Below are 15,193 nucleotides of genomic sequence, written 5' to 3' on the forward strand. Positions count from 1 at the left end.
GATAGACATGTAACATTTTACTTTTTTAGAACAAAAGCAATCTTAATCTTTTTCTAAACAGATATCTTTGTATGTTTTAGTGTCAGCCCGTGGATCACTCATTAACTCTTAAAGGCCTACTTCACCGGTTTGAATATGAAGGTGTATTGAATTCTGAGATCCTATGTAGTATAAATGTGCAAAAAAAAATTAAATTGGTTCATCCTAGCCTGAGAAAAGGCCGAAAGAGTGTTTTTTTAACCCTATATTAATCTTACTGTGACATCACAGTAAGATAAATATAGGGTTAAAAAAAAACTGACTTTGTAAATATTACTGTGATTTCTCCTACTGTGACATCACAGTAATATTTACAAAGTCATTTTTTTTTAACCCTATATTAATCTTACTGTGATGTCACAGTAAGATTAATATAGGGTTAAAAAAAACACTCTTTCTGCCTTTTCTCAGGCTAGGATGAACTGATTTTTTTTTTTTTGCACATTTATACTACATAGGATCTCAGAATTCAATACACCTTCATATTCAAACCGGTGAAGTGGGCCTTTAACTTCATTAATAAAACCCTTTAAAAATAGTTAAAACTTCACATTTTTCTTTTGTCACAGAACTGTTTCAAACATTCAAAATTATTAAAAAAAAATTTAAAATCTTAAAAATGTTGATTGTGGCCTGTGAATGTCTAGCCTGGCTCAAAATACTTCGGTGTAACTACTGCCACATGCTTTCTTAAAGTCACAACTGGGCAAAAATGTAGGGTTTAGACAGTGAGACCATAAAACATTCTTTCTGCCTTTTTCTCAGGCTAGGATGAACCGATTTCTATAACTGTTTTGCACATTTATACTACATAGGATCTCAGAGTTCAATACACCTTCATATTCCCACTGGTGAAGTAGGCTTTTAAGATGATACCAAGTTTTGTGATAAGCTTTTTTTTCGTAGAGCACATATCGCTGTATTCGGCATAAAGAAATATGTGCTGCCCTTCTAACCTTTATTTATACAGGTATATCCCATTGAGTCCGAAGACTCTTTTGCAAGGGAGACCTGTTCCCATTCCCACGTTACCATTCACACACCGATAGCAGGCTAACTATCGACATCCACACGAGGCAAGGTGGGTGAAGTGTCTTGCCCAAGGACACAACAACTATGACACAGGTGGCAGGGCGGGGATCGAACCTCCAACCCTTTGATCATCAGCCGACCCGCTCTACCACCTGAGCCACAGTCGCCCCCCGCTGCCCTTCCAACAAGCACATAGTTATAGACAATAATTAAAACTATATCGAAAATCCCAAATGTCCTGTAACAGAAAGTGACGTAAAGCAGGTTGACTTCTCACTTCTTCACCACTTGAACTTGGTTGATTTTTTTGGTTTCACTGTAAGAAGAGAAAAAGAAAAAACAAAATTAAAATTGAAATTAATCACAGGTTGCGTTCCGAATCGCATACTATCTACTATATAGTATGGTAGAAAAAAGATTTAGGATGTCCCGATTCTTGTGGCCAGATTTAGGATGGTTAGAAGTACCCCGGATGTCCTACTTCATGCGGCCAAGATTGTTTGTGTTGAAAACTGCATCCTATTTGGGCGATTCTGACCCACAATCCAGTGCGCACGTGAAGTGACGTCACATCGACGAAGCCTCCATATGAAAACAAACGGGGATGCGACGGATATAAAAGCAAGAGGCAAGATCAAGGCGCAATGTTATGATGAAATAAGAGAGTAAAAGTATGTCCCAATAGTATGCCTACTGCATCCTAACTAGATTCTTTTTATCGTCGGATGTAGTATGTAGAATAGAAAAAAGAAAGAGGAGGAGATTTGGAACGCAACCATAGTTTCTATATTACAAAACGTGTAAATGTATGAGAGAGTGTAACGTAAACATTAAAAAGGTGCTACGAGGAACTTTTAAATATTGTTTCACTGAAAAAGCAAGACAAACAAGTACAAACACATTTAGGCGTTTTAATTCATGAAATGGAGGAAAAAAATATTAATTTAATTTTCAAAAAAAAATACGAAAAACAGCGTTATGTTGGTGTAATATAATTTTCCGTTTCAGCCAAGAATGATCATTTTGGGACATCCCTTTTTCGAGTTTAAAAAATATGTTCTGATGAATTTTTAAAACCATAAAAATGTGTGTTTCTCTACAAGTCAGTGAATCATATCTTGATTACTATACATTTTTTTTCAACTATCAAAGATTTCCCTGAGCTGGGAAAGACAGCTTTTAGCTTCAGTGCCCCCGACTCCTGGAACAACTTACAGCAACAAATTAAACTAAATAACTTCATATCCTTTAACCAATTTAAACAAACTATCTTAAATCTGCCAAACTCTACCTGTAACTGTTTTAATTAGGCTATATTGTACTTTCACCCATTTCATTTTAATTGCTGCCACTTAATCTTCACCACTGTGTAAATGTTTCAATTGTTTTTCTCTTCACCTGTTGTTGTGTATTTGATGTATTTGCATTGAATATTGTTTATGTATTGTTGTTTTTCCTTTGAATTTGTTTTGATCTCGACGTCATTGTAAATGAGGGTCACCCCTCAATTGGTCTCTCGAGGATAAATAAAAGTTAAATGAAAAAAATGAAATGAAAAACTATCGCATGTATTTATCATTGTGTTAAATAAAACAACAGTGAAGTTATTTAAGACGTATCTGATGCTTACATTCTGGAGCGAAATCGACCGCGGACAGTTGATGGATCTTCGTTACCTCTCTCTCTGCCTTCCTCGCGTCAACTGAACAAAAAATAAAGTTATTGACCACACACACACACACACACACACACACACACACACACACACACACACACACACAAAATCTTCAAAGTGAAGGTAATAGGGATTTTACCTGTGATATTGAACCTCCCCACAGTCCTGGCTTTGAGTGACGATTTAGTGTATCGTGTAGAGTATCGTGATGCGTTCGAGGGTCCGGACTCGCTGCTCGTTAAATCCAGCTCCACCTGCCGATGACGCCGAGATTTGGACGCCTAAAACACACATAAACAAAGAATTATTTTATATTTTTCTTGTACTTTTATGATTGCAAAGGAGTAGATTATTATAATATTTTTCTATATTTTTTTTTGCTTTTTCAAGCTTCATTAGATAGTACAGAGTTGAAATGGGGAGACAGACAGAGAGAGAGAGAGAGAGAGAGAGAGAGAGAGAGGGAGAGGGGGGGATGACCTGCAGTAAAGGTCGGGTTGGATTTGAACCCGCGACCACTGCAACGAAGGCCGGAGCCAATATGGTACACGCTCTATCCACTACACCACCGGAGAGACCCGCAAATAATTAGATTTAACATAATACACATTGTTTTATAGGAAAAGGGAGGAATTATTGTTTTAATGTGATTCTGACCCACAATCCAGCATGCACCTGAAGTGACGTCAGAATAAACAGAGCCTACTGCTACCGCATCCTAACTAGACTACTTTTTATGATCAGCTGTAGTATGTAGAATATAGAATAGAAAGAGTATGAGATTTGGTACGCAGCCCAAATGTAGTAGCCTTGCACCGCCCGCCTACATATTTCCGCTCAATTTTCATTTCCCTTCAGTAGTCAGTCTGGGTCCGCGGTATATTAGCGGGTTTTTCTTAGCCAGATTTTTGCCGGTCCAATCAGTGAACAGAGGGAGTGGCTCAGAAGCCGGCGCATGACATACATACGTCACGACCAAACGTTATGCGATTGGTTGGCAGATCCAGAGTGGCACTGGGCAGATCCAATAGTTTTAAACTTCAACAGACACCCGCCTCCAAGTGAGTTAACGTTTGTAAATTGAGCGATTCCAGACCTTCTGTACAAATGAAATGAAGTACGATGGTCTGGTAGGACCAAGCTAAATGAAGTACGATGGTCTGGTAGGACCAGGCTAAATGAAGTACGATGGTCTGGTTGGACCAGGCTAAGTAAAGTACGATGGTCTGGTAGGACCAGGCTAAATGAAGTACGATGGTCTGGTAGGACCAGGCTAAATGAAGTATGATGGTCTGGTAGGACCAGGCTAAATGAAGTACGATGGTCTGGTAGGATCAGGCTAAATGAAGTACGATGGTCTGGTAGGACCACGCTAAATGAAGTATGATGGTCTGGTAGGATCAGGCTAAATGAAGTACGATGGTCTGGTAGGACCAGGCTAAATGAAGTACGATGGTCTGGTAGGACCAGGCTAAATGAAGTACGATGGTCTGGTAGGACCAGGCTAAATGAAGTACGGTGGTCTGGTAGGACCAGGCTACAAATGTATAACTTGAGACACAAACCTCGGTCGCCTCTCCGTAGGCTCTGGACTTGATGGAAGCGAGTCGATCGGCTCTTTGTGAACTCTGAGGAAACAGAGGAGGCAGTTAATACACAGCGCCACCTTCTGGACAAACTTAATATTACATCTTTGGAAAAAACTAAAAGTGAAAACTTGAAGGTTTGAGTATTTAAAAGGTTCTCCGAGGAACTTTCAGTTTGTGTTAATTCTAGCGCCCCCCTTTGGACAAAAGCGGTAGTGTTTTTACTACGCCAGCTGTTGTTCCTGGGTGAGCGTATACCCATGACAAAGACATTAAGAAAAAACTATATAAAAATAGCTTTCTTTGCACTGATGGTCTTGTTTGTTGTCATCAGAGGAAAAATTAAGACTGTTTCAGAAATATTTAAAAGTTCCTCATAGCACCTTTAACATCCTACACAAAACAAAATGTGCACCATTCCAGTACGGACGAGTTTAAGGGCTGTGGGGGGGGGGGGGGGGGGGGATAAATAAAAATGTAACTCACTTCCTCTTGAGATGTTCCTTCACCACTGTCGTCCTTTTGTTCTTTTCCTTCAACCCCATCCTGAAAACATCACAATTTTATTTCTACAGGTAAATCCCATTGAGACCGGAGACTCTTTTGCAAGGGAGACCTGTTTTCCTTTCCCACGTTACCATTCACATACACATTCATACACCGATAGCAGGCTTAACTATCAGGAGACATGTAGGGTTCAGTGTCTCTTTGCCCAGGGACACTTGGACATGTGGCGGGGAGACGGGGGATCGAACCACCAACCCTGTAGTTGAGTGGTCGACCGCCCTACACACTTCACCACAGCCGCCCAATTGTCAAAGCACCAGCATGTATGGTAAGGTAAAATGAATATAAAAGCATTAGAATATGACACAAAGTGGTTAGCATCGCAAAGAAAGCAAGACAAATACAATATCAACCAAGTATGACTAAAGGAGTCAGCGAGCCTGGAGAAAACTTTTTGTCAAAATCAGAGAATATCTCCTATGTCTGTGCGTGTGTAGAATTTTGGGTTTTATTTCCTAGCAGATTTTGTAGAAAGTAATTATAATATCCATAAGTACATTTAATTTAATGCATAATAGCTGAAAAAAATGTTTTGAATTATTATTTTTTCCCTTAGAAAGGGTCTCATATATGTCCATATTTCTGCATATTTTGGACCAAGGCCTAGTGCCGCCATCTTGAAAGTGTCATAGTTGGAATGTCATCAGGTGCATTGTTTAAAATGTAGAATTGTTCTTGTCCTTGAAGGCCACTGTAGCTTCTGTTATTATTCGAAAGGGTAGGGGTTACCCAGGGAGTGTTGCATTCTAGAACTTTCTTGATGATGTCATATTACACACTGCAGCTTTAAGTAATAATTCATGCAATACAGGATTAATCTAATAACAATGAACTTGGGTTTGCTGGTAAAATTCTGACCTTCTATACGATGATCTATAAATTCTTGTTTTGTTCTTTTTAAGTTCATTTTGATCATTCAAATTTCCAGTTTAAGTATTTTTATACTTTTACTATTTTGTAAATGTTTCCAAATGCAGGAATGGAACCTGACACATTGTTTGAACTGCAATTGTGCTGCAAGAAGTCGACCACAGTCTCATTTAGACCAGGTTGTTAGTAGATCATGGTTAAAAGGTGCAGTGTGTAATATGACATCATCAAGAAAGTTCTACAAAGTTCTAGAATGCAACACTCCCTGGGTAACCCCTCCCCTTTTGAATAATAACAGAAGCTACAGTGGCCTTCAAGGACAAGAACAATTCTAAATTTTAAACAATGCACCTGATGACATTCCAACTATGACACTTTCAAGATGGCGGCACTAGGCCTTGGTCCAAAATATGCAGAAATATGGACATATATGAGACCCTTTCTAAGGGAAAAATAAATAATTCAAAACGTTTATTTCAGCTATTATGCACTAAATTAAATGTACTTATGGATATTATAATTACTTTCTACAAAATCTGCTAGGAAATAAAACCCTAAATTCCACACACTGCAGGTTTAATCTAATAAATCACTAAATACATAAGTAAAATCATTTAAAAACAGCTTTTGGACGTGTGTGTTTTTGCTAGTGTAAATCACCTTGTTCTGCTGCCACTGGTAGAAGCTGACCACGGTCTCTCTGAGCTCAGGGACCAGATCTTTACGAGTCAGAGCGACGAACGAGGGATCAGTCGACACACACGTCTTCAGCTTATCGTAAAGCTCATGGATGTTTGACAACTCCTGAAACAAGACAAGACAGCACAAGTCAATAAGAAATACTACACAATCTGCTTCATATTTAAAGCTATAGTGCGTAAGTTATACTGTATATATATATATATTTGATTTTATTTGATTCAATTTATTTCAGACATATCAAACATACAAAACAAAATGAAAAGCATGGAAATACAATAAACAAAAATTATGTTTTCACAAAAAAATAAAAATAAATAAATAAATAAAAGAAAACAAATTATCTGTATTGCTGAGATATGCCTGAAAAGGAGCAGGAAGAAGTATACACTTATTTAATCCTACCCCTTTTCCATAGTAAAAAAATTAAAAAATTAAAATATTTTAGTTGTTGATTCTACCGCTAAGAAAAAACCTGGACGTACAATACACACAAGGCTTCAGCTTATCATGCAGCTCCTGAAGTAAGACACAACAGCAACACTTAATACTAAATACTACACAATCTACTTTAAAGTTAAAGCTATAGTGCGTACATTTTTCATATAAATTAATGTTGTTTACATTCAAGCCATTAAGAAAACTCCGGTTTGAGTTTATTCTACCGCTAAGAAAAACACCTGGAAGTACAATACACACAAGGCTTGGATGTTTGACAACTCCTGAAACAAGACAAGACAGCACAACTTAATAAGAAATACTACACAATGTCCTTTTTGTAAGTTATTTTCGCAGGATACTTGTGCGTCCTGTACATCCAGGTTTTTTCTCTTAGCAGTAGAATCAACAACTGAGAAATTTTTTGGGCTCTTCTTGGGATTTTTCTGAGCTCCTGCACCAGTGTCAGGGGGGAGGGGGGGGACACCAGTTTGTAAAGTGTAGTATATAGCATTAAGTTCTTATAGCATTAAGTTCTTAATACTATATACTACACAATGTACTTTAAAGTTAAAGCTATAGTGCGTACATTTTTCGTATAAATTAATGACGGTTACTTTCGAGGAATAGCCAAACGAGTTGACACAAATGTTGATTAAGACTATCAGCTCCACAAAACTCTCTCTGTATTTCTCAGTATGGCAGCGTTTACAAACTGGTGTCAGACACAAGGCCATTCAAAGTGCTTTACAGGGGCATAAAATACATCAAGATTAGACATTAGAATTTGCATTTAAGAGATAGATTGACTGAATATATACTGACCTCTAGTAGTTCTATGTTGATGAGCTCCTGTGGTCTTGAGGCTCTCTCCATGAAGTCTTCACACAACACAGAGCGCTCCACCTTACGCTTCTTCTGAAACATTAACTGGAGGGAGAGAGAGGGGAAGAGTGTTAAAAGGTGCTCCGAGGAACTTTCAGCGTTTGTTCATTCTAGCGCCCCCCTTTGGACAAAAGCGGTAGTGTTTTTACCACGCCAGCTGTTGTTCCTGGGTGAGCGTATACACCATGACAAAGGCATTAAGAAAAACTATATAAAAATAGCATTCTTTGCACTGATGGTCTCATTTGCTGTTACATGTTATTTATGATCATCAGAGGAAAAAAAGAGACTGTTTCAGAAATATTTTAAAGTTCCTCGTAGCACCTTTAAACAAATGGAAGATGGGGCACAAGGATGTCGGAAAAATATCTTAGTGGTATGTGTACACTCTAAATATGTCTTTAATTAATCATATTAAATAATCTAAACAGTGTATTTGAAAAAGTGGAAGACATTAGGCAGGTTGCATCACGAAATGCAATCTAATGAGCATTTAAAGATGGAGTCAGCGATTCTGTCTCTCGTTTTCAAAATCACTTTTTGTCAAGAGTCGTTTGAATACACAGCCTAGACCTAGACTCTGTAAACTGGTATGTAAACAAGGGAGCCACCGTAGCTAGCAACATGCCAGTTTACAGAGCCTAGGCTGTGTATTTACACTGGATTCTTTTTCAGCGCAAACAGTGCGGACACGTAGTAGATCGTAAGGAAATGTTCACTGATTTTGACCCAAAAAATATTTTGACAACACGCATTCTCCAGAATCACTGACTCCACCTTAAGGTGAATATTAAAAATGAAATAAATGTGTGTGTATGTATGTACAGAAACCTGTAGGGGAAGGTGGGGTGATTTGTGCATTTTGGAAGTTGCAAAACCCCTTGTTTCTAGAAAACCGTGGAAGAAATTGGAAATGTGACCACATATTTAAGAAGAGCCATCCATTTGACTCATCCTGTAAAGAAGGGAGACACAAGGAATAAGATATAAGCACATTTAAGCTCAAAAAACTGTGTTTTGCCTTTCAAAGTAAAATTTCCATGATCAAGGTTTTTTGATTATTGTGTCTGAACAATTATAGACACGTTTGAAAACATTTGACACATGTTTTAGTGCTTTGGTATGCTACACTTTGAGTCTATATAGTTAGCACAATGTCAACCCTAAATTGCTGCATCATGCCTATTATCCAAAATTCTGGGGATGGGGTGATTTGTGCGCAAGGGCCTGGGTGAGTTATAAGTAAGTAAGTAAGTAAAATGTATTTATAAAAGCACATTTATGACAGTTTGCACTGTCCAAAGTGCTGTACATAGTGCATTCAGTAGGTAAACAATGAAGGTAAAATAACAATAACCAAAATAAAAGACGTAAAGCCCATACATCCACATAAACACAGATAGTAGTGCAGAGGTAAGTAAGTAGTGCAGAGGTTAATGGGGAGGAAACACCAGGGTCTACATATGGGTTTTGAGCCTTGATTTAAAGGCAGAAATGTAGGGGGAATCACATTTGTCAGGTGGCAGTTGGTTCCACAAGCACGGAGCAACTAGTGCAAAGTACATTTCTGAGAGTTGTGCCAGTGGCATGGCTGTATACGCTGGTCACCAAAAGAAAGTGATAGTCTACAGTAGCTCAGGAGAGAGTGACATCTCAATTCCACTTAACGACACCACTGATGAGAGTTCAGATGGCCAGAAAGATGATGATGGTGACTTTGTCATTGTGACACAATGACGCACAAATCACCCCACATAGTGGGGTGATTTGTGCGACAAGACAACTTTTTTTCCGAAAGCTATATTTCTTAAACAGTTTATTCCAGATCCAAAGTTTTTATTGCCAGGGATGCACAACATCCTGAAATATATGTACATATTTGAGTTGGAGACATAACTGTCAAGGCCTCACTTTAAAATCACTTTGAGTAAAAAGTTGCACAAATCACCCCACCTTCCCCTATATAATATTTCCATTGATTGTAATACAATAATAAGTCATCCTAGTCTGAAGAAAGGCAGAAAGAGTGTTTAATGGTCTCACTGTCTAACTTGTTAGGATTAACAGGACAGCTGGACCAAGGGAAGACTGAGGGAAGACAGAGGGAAGAAAAACCTCATTCATTACATTATAATAGTGATTTTATAATGAGAGAACGCCGGCTCCGTATGGGTGAAGTCTTCCTTTATAAGCATCCTACCTGTTTCTGCATGGCGGTGAAGTGGAAGGCCTTGTCGGACATCATTTTTCTGAACACGTAGATAACGTCGAGGTGTTGGGCGTCCATTGCGTCTTTCTCAAACTTCTGCACGTCGCTCCAGTCCTTCAGAGGGATGCGTATCGGCTCGGGGGGCTCGGCCAGCTGACTGTGGATCAGCGAGTGAAGCAGGTAAAGGCCTCCGACGCGGATCTGGAAACTGAACGGAGGAAGGAAGAAAACACAAGCCTGGTCCAGGATCAGTCGGCTGAACGATCGCTGCTCAAACCTCGTGGTGCCGCTGCAGAAATAAGAGGGATAGAAGAAGAAAATGTAGTTTGAAGATTTAGTTGTACTCTGCAGAAATAACAAGGATAGAAGAAGAGGTAGTTGGAAGATTCAGGCTGTGTCGTAAAAGCCCTACTAAAGTCCTACTCATACTAAAAGCCCTACTAACGTCCTACTCATACTAAAAGTCCTATTAACATCCTACTCATACTAAAAGTCCTATTAACGTTCTACTCATACTAAAAGCCCTACTAACATCCTACTCATACTAAAAGCCCTACTAACATCCTGCTCATACTGAAAGCCCTACTAACGTCCTACTCATACTAAAATCCCTACTAACGTCCTACTCATACTCAAAGCCATACTAAAGACCTACTCATACTAATTTTGACGTCAATTTGAGTATGTTGTGGTTGTGTAGGCGAGTTTGTGTAGGCGAGAAATGCACATTTTAACATTTATTTGACTACCCATTTGTGCAGATATAAAGATACACGTTACATGTATATACATAAGGATAGGTAGGTTAACATTTTACTTCAGCTGTTATCATTTTTAAAAACAGAAAAACACTTTTAAACTTATATCAACATTTATTATACAGAATTAAACTATTGTAAATTAATTTGTTTTATGGCCTGGTCTATTAATGTCTCGACTCCTATATATATCATCAGACAGTTAATAAAATTAATTGGATATAAATGGTCTTTTTAGAGGTAAAACTCACTAGAAAATCTGTGAGAACATTTACATAACATTACTTAACATTTTACAACAGCTGCTGTCATTTAAAAAAACAGAAACACACTTTTAAAAAGGTATATAAACATTATTATGTATCAGTCTTATGGCCTGGTCTATTTATGCCTCGACTCATATTTCATTCATTTTCCTTTATTTAACCTCGAAAGATCAATTGAGGGGTGACCCTCTTTTACAATGACGTCAAGTTTGTACAGATACACAATATACAATGAGAATACATAACAAGTTTACACACACACACACACACACACACACACACACACACACAGACAACAACAATTTAAAACATTCAGATCAATTGAATGAAAGAGACAATAGCCTAATTAAAACAGTTACAAGTGTAGAGGGGCTGATTCAAAATAATATTTTTAAATTGGTTAACAGTTATGAGTGTATTTATTTTAATTGTATGTTGTAGGCTGTTCCAGGAGTCAGGGGCACTATGGCTAAAAGCGGTTGTATGCCTTTGTCGAACAATACATTATATTAAAAGGCTACAAATAAACGATATATTTAAATTAAAAAACTCACTAGAATATCTGTGAGAAGTTCATTTCCTTCCAGATGTCGGTGAATATCTGGAGTCGCACCGAGTCGGTTTTCTGGAAGCGACCGAGCAGCTCCTCGCAATCCGCCTTCACCTGCTTGCGACAGAAATCCATCTCCGCGCTGAAAACTACAAACCTAATAATCAAACTACAACTCAGCCCTCCAAACTAACACCTTAAATACATTAAAAATACGTTTTTAAGCTTAAAACTGAACCTAAAACATTTAAAATAAGACTTAAAAGCTTGAAACTAGAGCATGTTCCAGCTGAACACGCTTCTCACTGAGCTGAAAGTACGATGTAAACAACACACGGCGCTACAACGACTGGCGACGGTTTATGGCGTCATCAAGTGGCGAGCTCATGATGCCTTCACGTACCGTTCTGGTTTACAGCAACAAATAAAAAAATAAAAATACCTTCATATACTTAACTAATTTAGACATATTATCTTAAATCTGCCAAACTCTACCTGTAACTGTTTTAATTAGGCTATATATTGTACCGTACTTTCACCCATTTCATTTAAATTCCAGCTATTCTACATCACTGTCTAAATGTTTCAATTGTTTGTTTGTTTTACTCTCGAGTATAAATAAAGGTTAAATAAAAAATTAAATTAAATGTGTAGCCGCTAAATACCGATATCTACTTTTGAACAAAGCGTATATAAAAAAAACAGATTATAAAAACAGACAAAAATATAATAAAATAGCTCTAGGTCCCATCTGTCTGTCGTTCAACAGGTTTCTGTGAACGCACCACTCGGATATCCGTGAGTGACGTGTATCCGTCGCATGCGGAAGTAAACAAATCTCCAGCTGACGTGGAGCAGAGAGCGGACTTTACCTGCGCTAAATCCACCTGTTTAGCGCAACATTTCCACCTTTACTGCTTTTCCTAGTTCATTTTTCACGTTATAGACAGTATTAGTATCATTTAAACTCTCGCGAGAACTCATAAAACCCCTCTTAATCCAAGTAACCATGGCGGCAGCTGAGGAAGACGCTAGCAGACCGTTCGCAGGTCTCTCGGATGTATTTATCTCGGAGGATATCCCCGTGGAGGGCGATATAAACGTGCCCATGGGGAGTGCCTCTAAGCGGGGTGGGGAAGATGAGTTTTCGACCCTGGACGAGCCGGTGAAGGAGACCATTTTGAGGGATCTGCGAGCCGTGGGGAATAAGTTCGTGCACGTGTTGTATCCTAAACGCAGCTCGGCTCTGTTGCGGGACTGGGACCTGTGGGGCCCGCTGCTGCTCTGCGTCACACTGGCGCTCCTACTGCAGGGAGGGGCGGCCGATAGCGACGACCAGGGGGGGCCGCAGTTCGCTGAGGTATGGGGGCCTTCATCTATTGTATATTTACTTTATTCAAACAAAAAAAATCACTAAAAGAGTCACTTTTAGGCCTTAACAGGCCACTTTGTTGTCTGTTACAGTAGGGTCAACATTGGCAAAGTGGGACAATTGCGGAATTTCACGTTGTATGTCCCCATATATAAAAACAATACGTTATTTTTGAAGGTGGTCTTTCATATACATTTACAATTTAAAGTGGAGAATGCTTGCTGTCAGCTACAGTGGGCCCCCTTTATTAACATACCCTTTGTTTGCATACCAGTTTACCCAGGCCTAGTTTGTGTGTATTTTCACTGGAAGAGTAAGTGGGTCGTGAGGAGATATTCACTGATTTTGACAACTAGCGTTCTCCAGAATCATTTGATAAAATGCTATTTAAAAAAAAATTGCATTTCATCATCACTTGTTATGTTTATAATTTGTGCACACTACACACTAATATAATTTGAACTTTTTGAATCCAACAGAAACCATGTAAACCCCTTTGTAGAATAGTAATTTACCTGTAAAGAATAAATAAGTATTCTTATGTCTACCATGTTGTTACAAAAGCTAAATTTCTCATCTCAACACTACCATTTTAAAACCTATTTTTATTCCCTTTCTCTAGGTCTTTGTGATCATCTGGTTCGGCTCCATTATCATCACGCTGAACTCGAAGCTTTTGGGCGGCACCATTTCCTTCTTCCAGTCGCTGTGTGTCCTTGGTTACTGCATCATGCCCCTCACTGTCGCCATGGTAGTGTGTCGGATCGTGCTATTGGGCGGCCCGGGACCAATCAGCTTTGCCGTTCGTCTGATAGTCGTGACGGCGTCTTTCGGTTGGTCAACGTTCGCCTCCACGGCATTCCTCGCGGACAGCCAACCGCCAAACCGAAAGGCGCTAGTCGTGTATCCCGTCTTCCTGTTCTACTTTGTCATTGGGTGGATCGTACTCACGTTTTCACCCTCGCAGTAGGAGAAGAAAAAGAGAGAAAAAAAAATGATTCTAGGAGGATTTTTTTGAGTTGAATTTATTGACGCAGATGATCCGAGGTTGTTGAGGAAAAAAGACACCGGTATCTGCCTTTTTGTACAGAGATGAATGGACTGGAGTGACATAGGTGGTTTTTTCGGGGGCCCTCTGACACAGTATTTAAGCCCTGTTTCCATTGGGTAGCACAGTTCGGTACGGAATGGTTCAGTTCGGAAGGGCAAGGTAACCCTAGATCAGTCTTCGTTTTTATTAGATTTTCTTTTAGTTTTGAGAGACAGAGATGAAATGGGGTCAGAGATGAAATGACATGCAGAGAACGACCCGGGCTGGATTCTAACCCGGGTCTGCTGTGAAGAGGACCAACTTTTGATAGCCGAAACTATAACAAATAACTGCATAACTAGCCGTACCAAACCGAACTGTGCCGCTCAATGGAAACGGGGCTTAAGACTCGAGAGGCACCAGAATATTTTCACTCTTTCGGGAGAAGAGATGGATCCGTCTCCCATTGAGAGAAAATCGAATGGACGGACACTGTGCTACACATATACATGAATGTTGGAACAACCAGGGCTACAAATATTATTATTATTATTATTATTATTATTATTATTATTATTATTATTAATATTATTATTATTATTTTAAAGGTGCACTATGTAACTGTTGGTTGTGTTGGAGCAGTGAAACATTTTCTAAGGTATATTCTCATAACTGAATAAACAAACTTTCCTCACAGTAAAATGTGATCCCTGGAACACTGTTTGAAGTTAGAAAGCTTCCTGAAAAGTTACTGTTTCACTGTTGTTGTTTACAGCAGCAGGGCCCACAGTTTGGTTTACAAACATATTCTAGTCTCACGTTTGGTTCCAGGTTCCTCAGAATAATTTAGTTTTGATTCATGATGATAGAATTATTCAATACTAAGAATTACATGTAGAGGAAACATGTTTAGTAAACTAACCGCAGGCTCTGTGAATGTAAACAAACCCCCCCTCCTCTGAAACTACACAGTGCACCTTTAATTGCTTTTCCTCTTGGTCTCTCTGGGTGTGTTTGAAACCTTGTACAGTCTTGACACTGTTCCAAAAAAATATCTCGACATTTTGTTTTCACTTTTTACATTCTATATTTTTTGTTGGTCACTAAACAGATGCTTTTATGCAGCTTAGACTTAAAGGCCTACTTCACCGGTTTGAATATGAAGGTGTATTGAATTCTGAGATCCTATGTAGTATAAATGTGCAAAAAAAATTAAA

The 15,193-nt window shown here is 38.7% G+C and overlaps 2 protein-coding genes across 2 annotated transcripts; one reads left to right on the forward strand and one right to left on the reverse strand.

Moving 5' to 3' along the window:
• Nucleotides 1-546: 546 nt before the first annotated feature.
• snapc1b (small nuclear RNA activating complex, polypeptide 1b) lies at nucleotides 547-11,897 on the reverse strand. Its single transcript, XM_080042420.1, has 9 exons — nucleotides 11,579-11,897; nucleotides 9,992-10,289; nucleotides 7,732-7,836; nucleotides 6,430-6,573; nucleotides 4,819-4,878; nucleotides 4,312-4,374; nucleotides 2,886-3,027; nucleotides 2,702-2,773; nucleotides 547-1,387 (listed from the first exon to the last, which is right to left on the reverse strand). Exons 1-9 carry the CDS (start codon nucleotides 11,707-11,709, stop codon nucleotides 1,353-1,355), a joined length of 1,050 nt encoding a protein of 349 aa, XP_079898546.1. The 5' UTR covers nucleotides 11,710-11,897; the 3' UTR covers nucleotides 547-1,352.
• A 529-nt stretch (nucleotides 11,898-12,426) lies between these two features.
• yipf6 (Yip1 domain family, member 6) lies at nucleotides 12,427-15,193 on the forward strand. The gene is made up of 2 exons (XM_080042463.1): nucleotides 12,427-12,934; nucleotides 13,569-15,193. The coding sequence occupies exons 1-2, from the start codon at nucleotides 12,584-12,586 to the stop codon at nucleotides 13,914-13,916; spliced, it is 699 nt and encodes a 232-aa protein (XP_079898589.1). The 5' UTR covers nucleotides 12,427-12,583; the 3' UTR covers nucleotides 13,917-15,193.

Source organism: Ammodytes marinus, assembly GCF_949987685.1.
Source record: "Ammodytes marinus genome assembly, chromosome: 15".
Classification (NCBI taxonomy): Eukaryota; Metazoa; Chordata; class Actinopteri; order Uranoscopiformes; family Ammodytidae; genus Ammodytes; species Ammodytes marinus.

Coding starts and splice junctions, on each gene's coding strand:
- snapc1b (XM_080042420.1), bottom strand. CDS start 11,709: ATGGATTTCTGTCGCAAGCAGGTGAAGGCGGATTGCGAGGAGCTGCTC. Junction 7,837..9,991: donor TCACCGCCATGCAGAAACAG/GTAGGATGCTTA, acceptor CTCTCCCTCCAG/TTAATGTTTCAGAAGAAGCG. Junction 6,574..7,731: donor TCAACATAGAACTACTAGAG/GTCAGTATATAT, acceptor GTCTTGTTTCAG/GAGTTGTCAAACATCCATGA.
- yipf6 (XM_080042463.1), top strand. CDS start 12,584: ATGGCGGCAGCTGAGGAAGACGCTAGCAGACCGTTCGCAGGTCTCTCG. Junction 12,935..13,568: donor GGGGGCCGCAGTTCGCTGAG/GTATGGGGGCCT, acceptor CCCTTTCTCTAG/GTCTTTGTGATCATCTGGTT.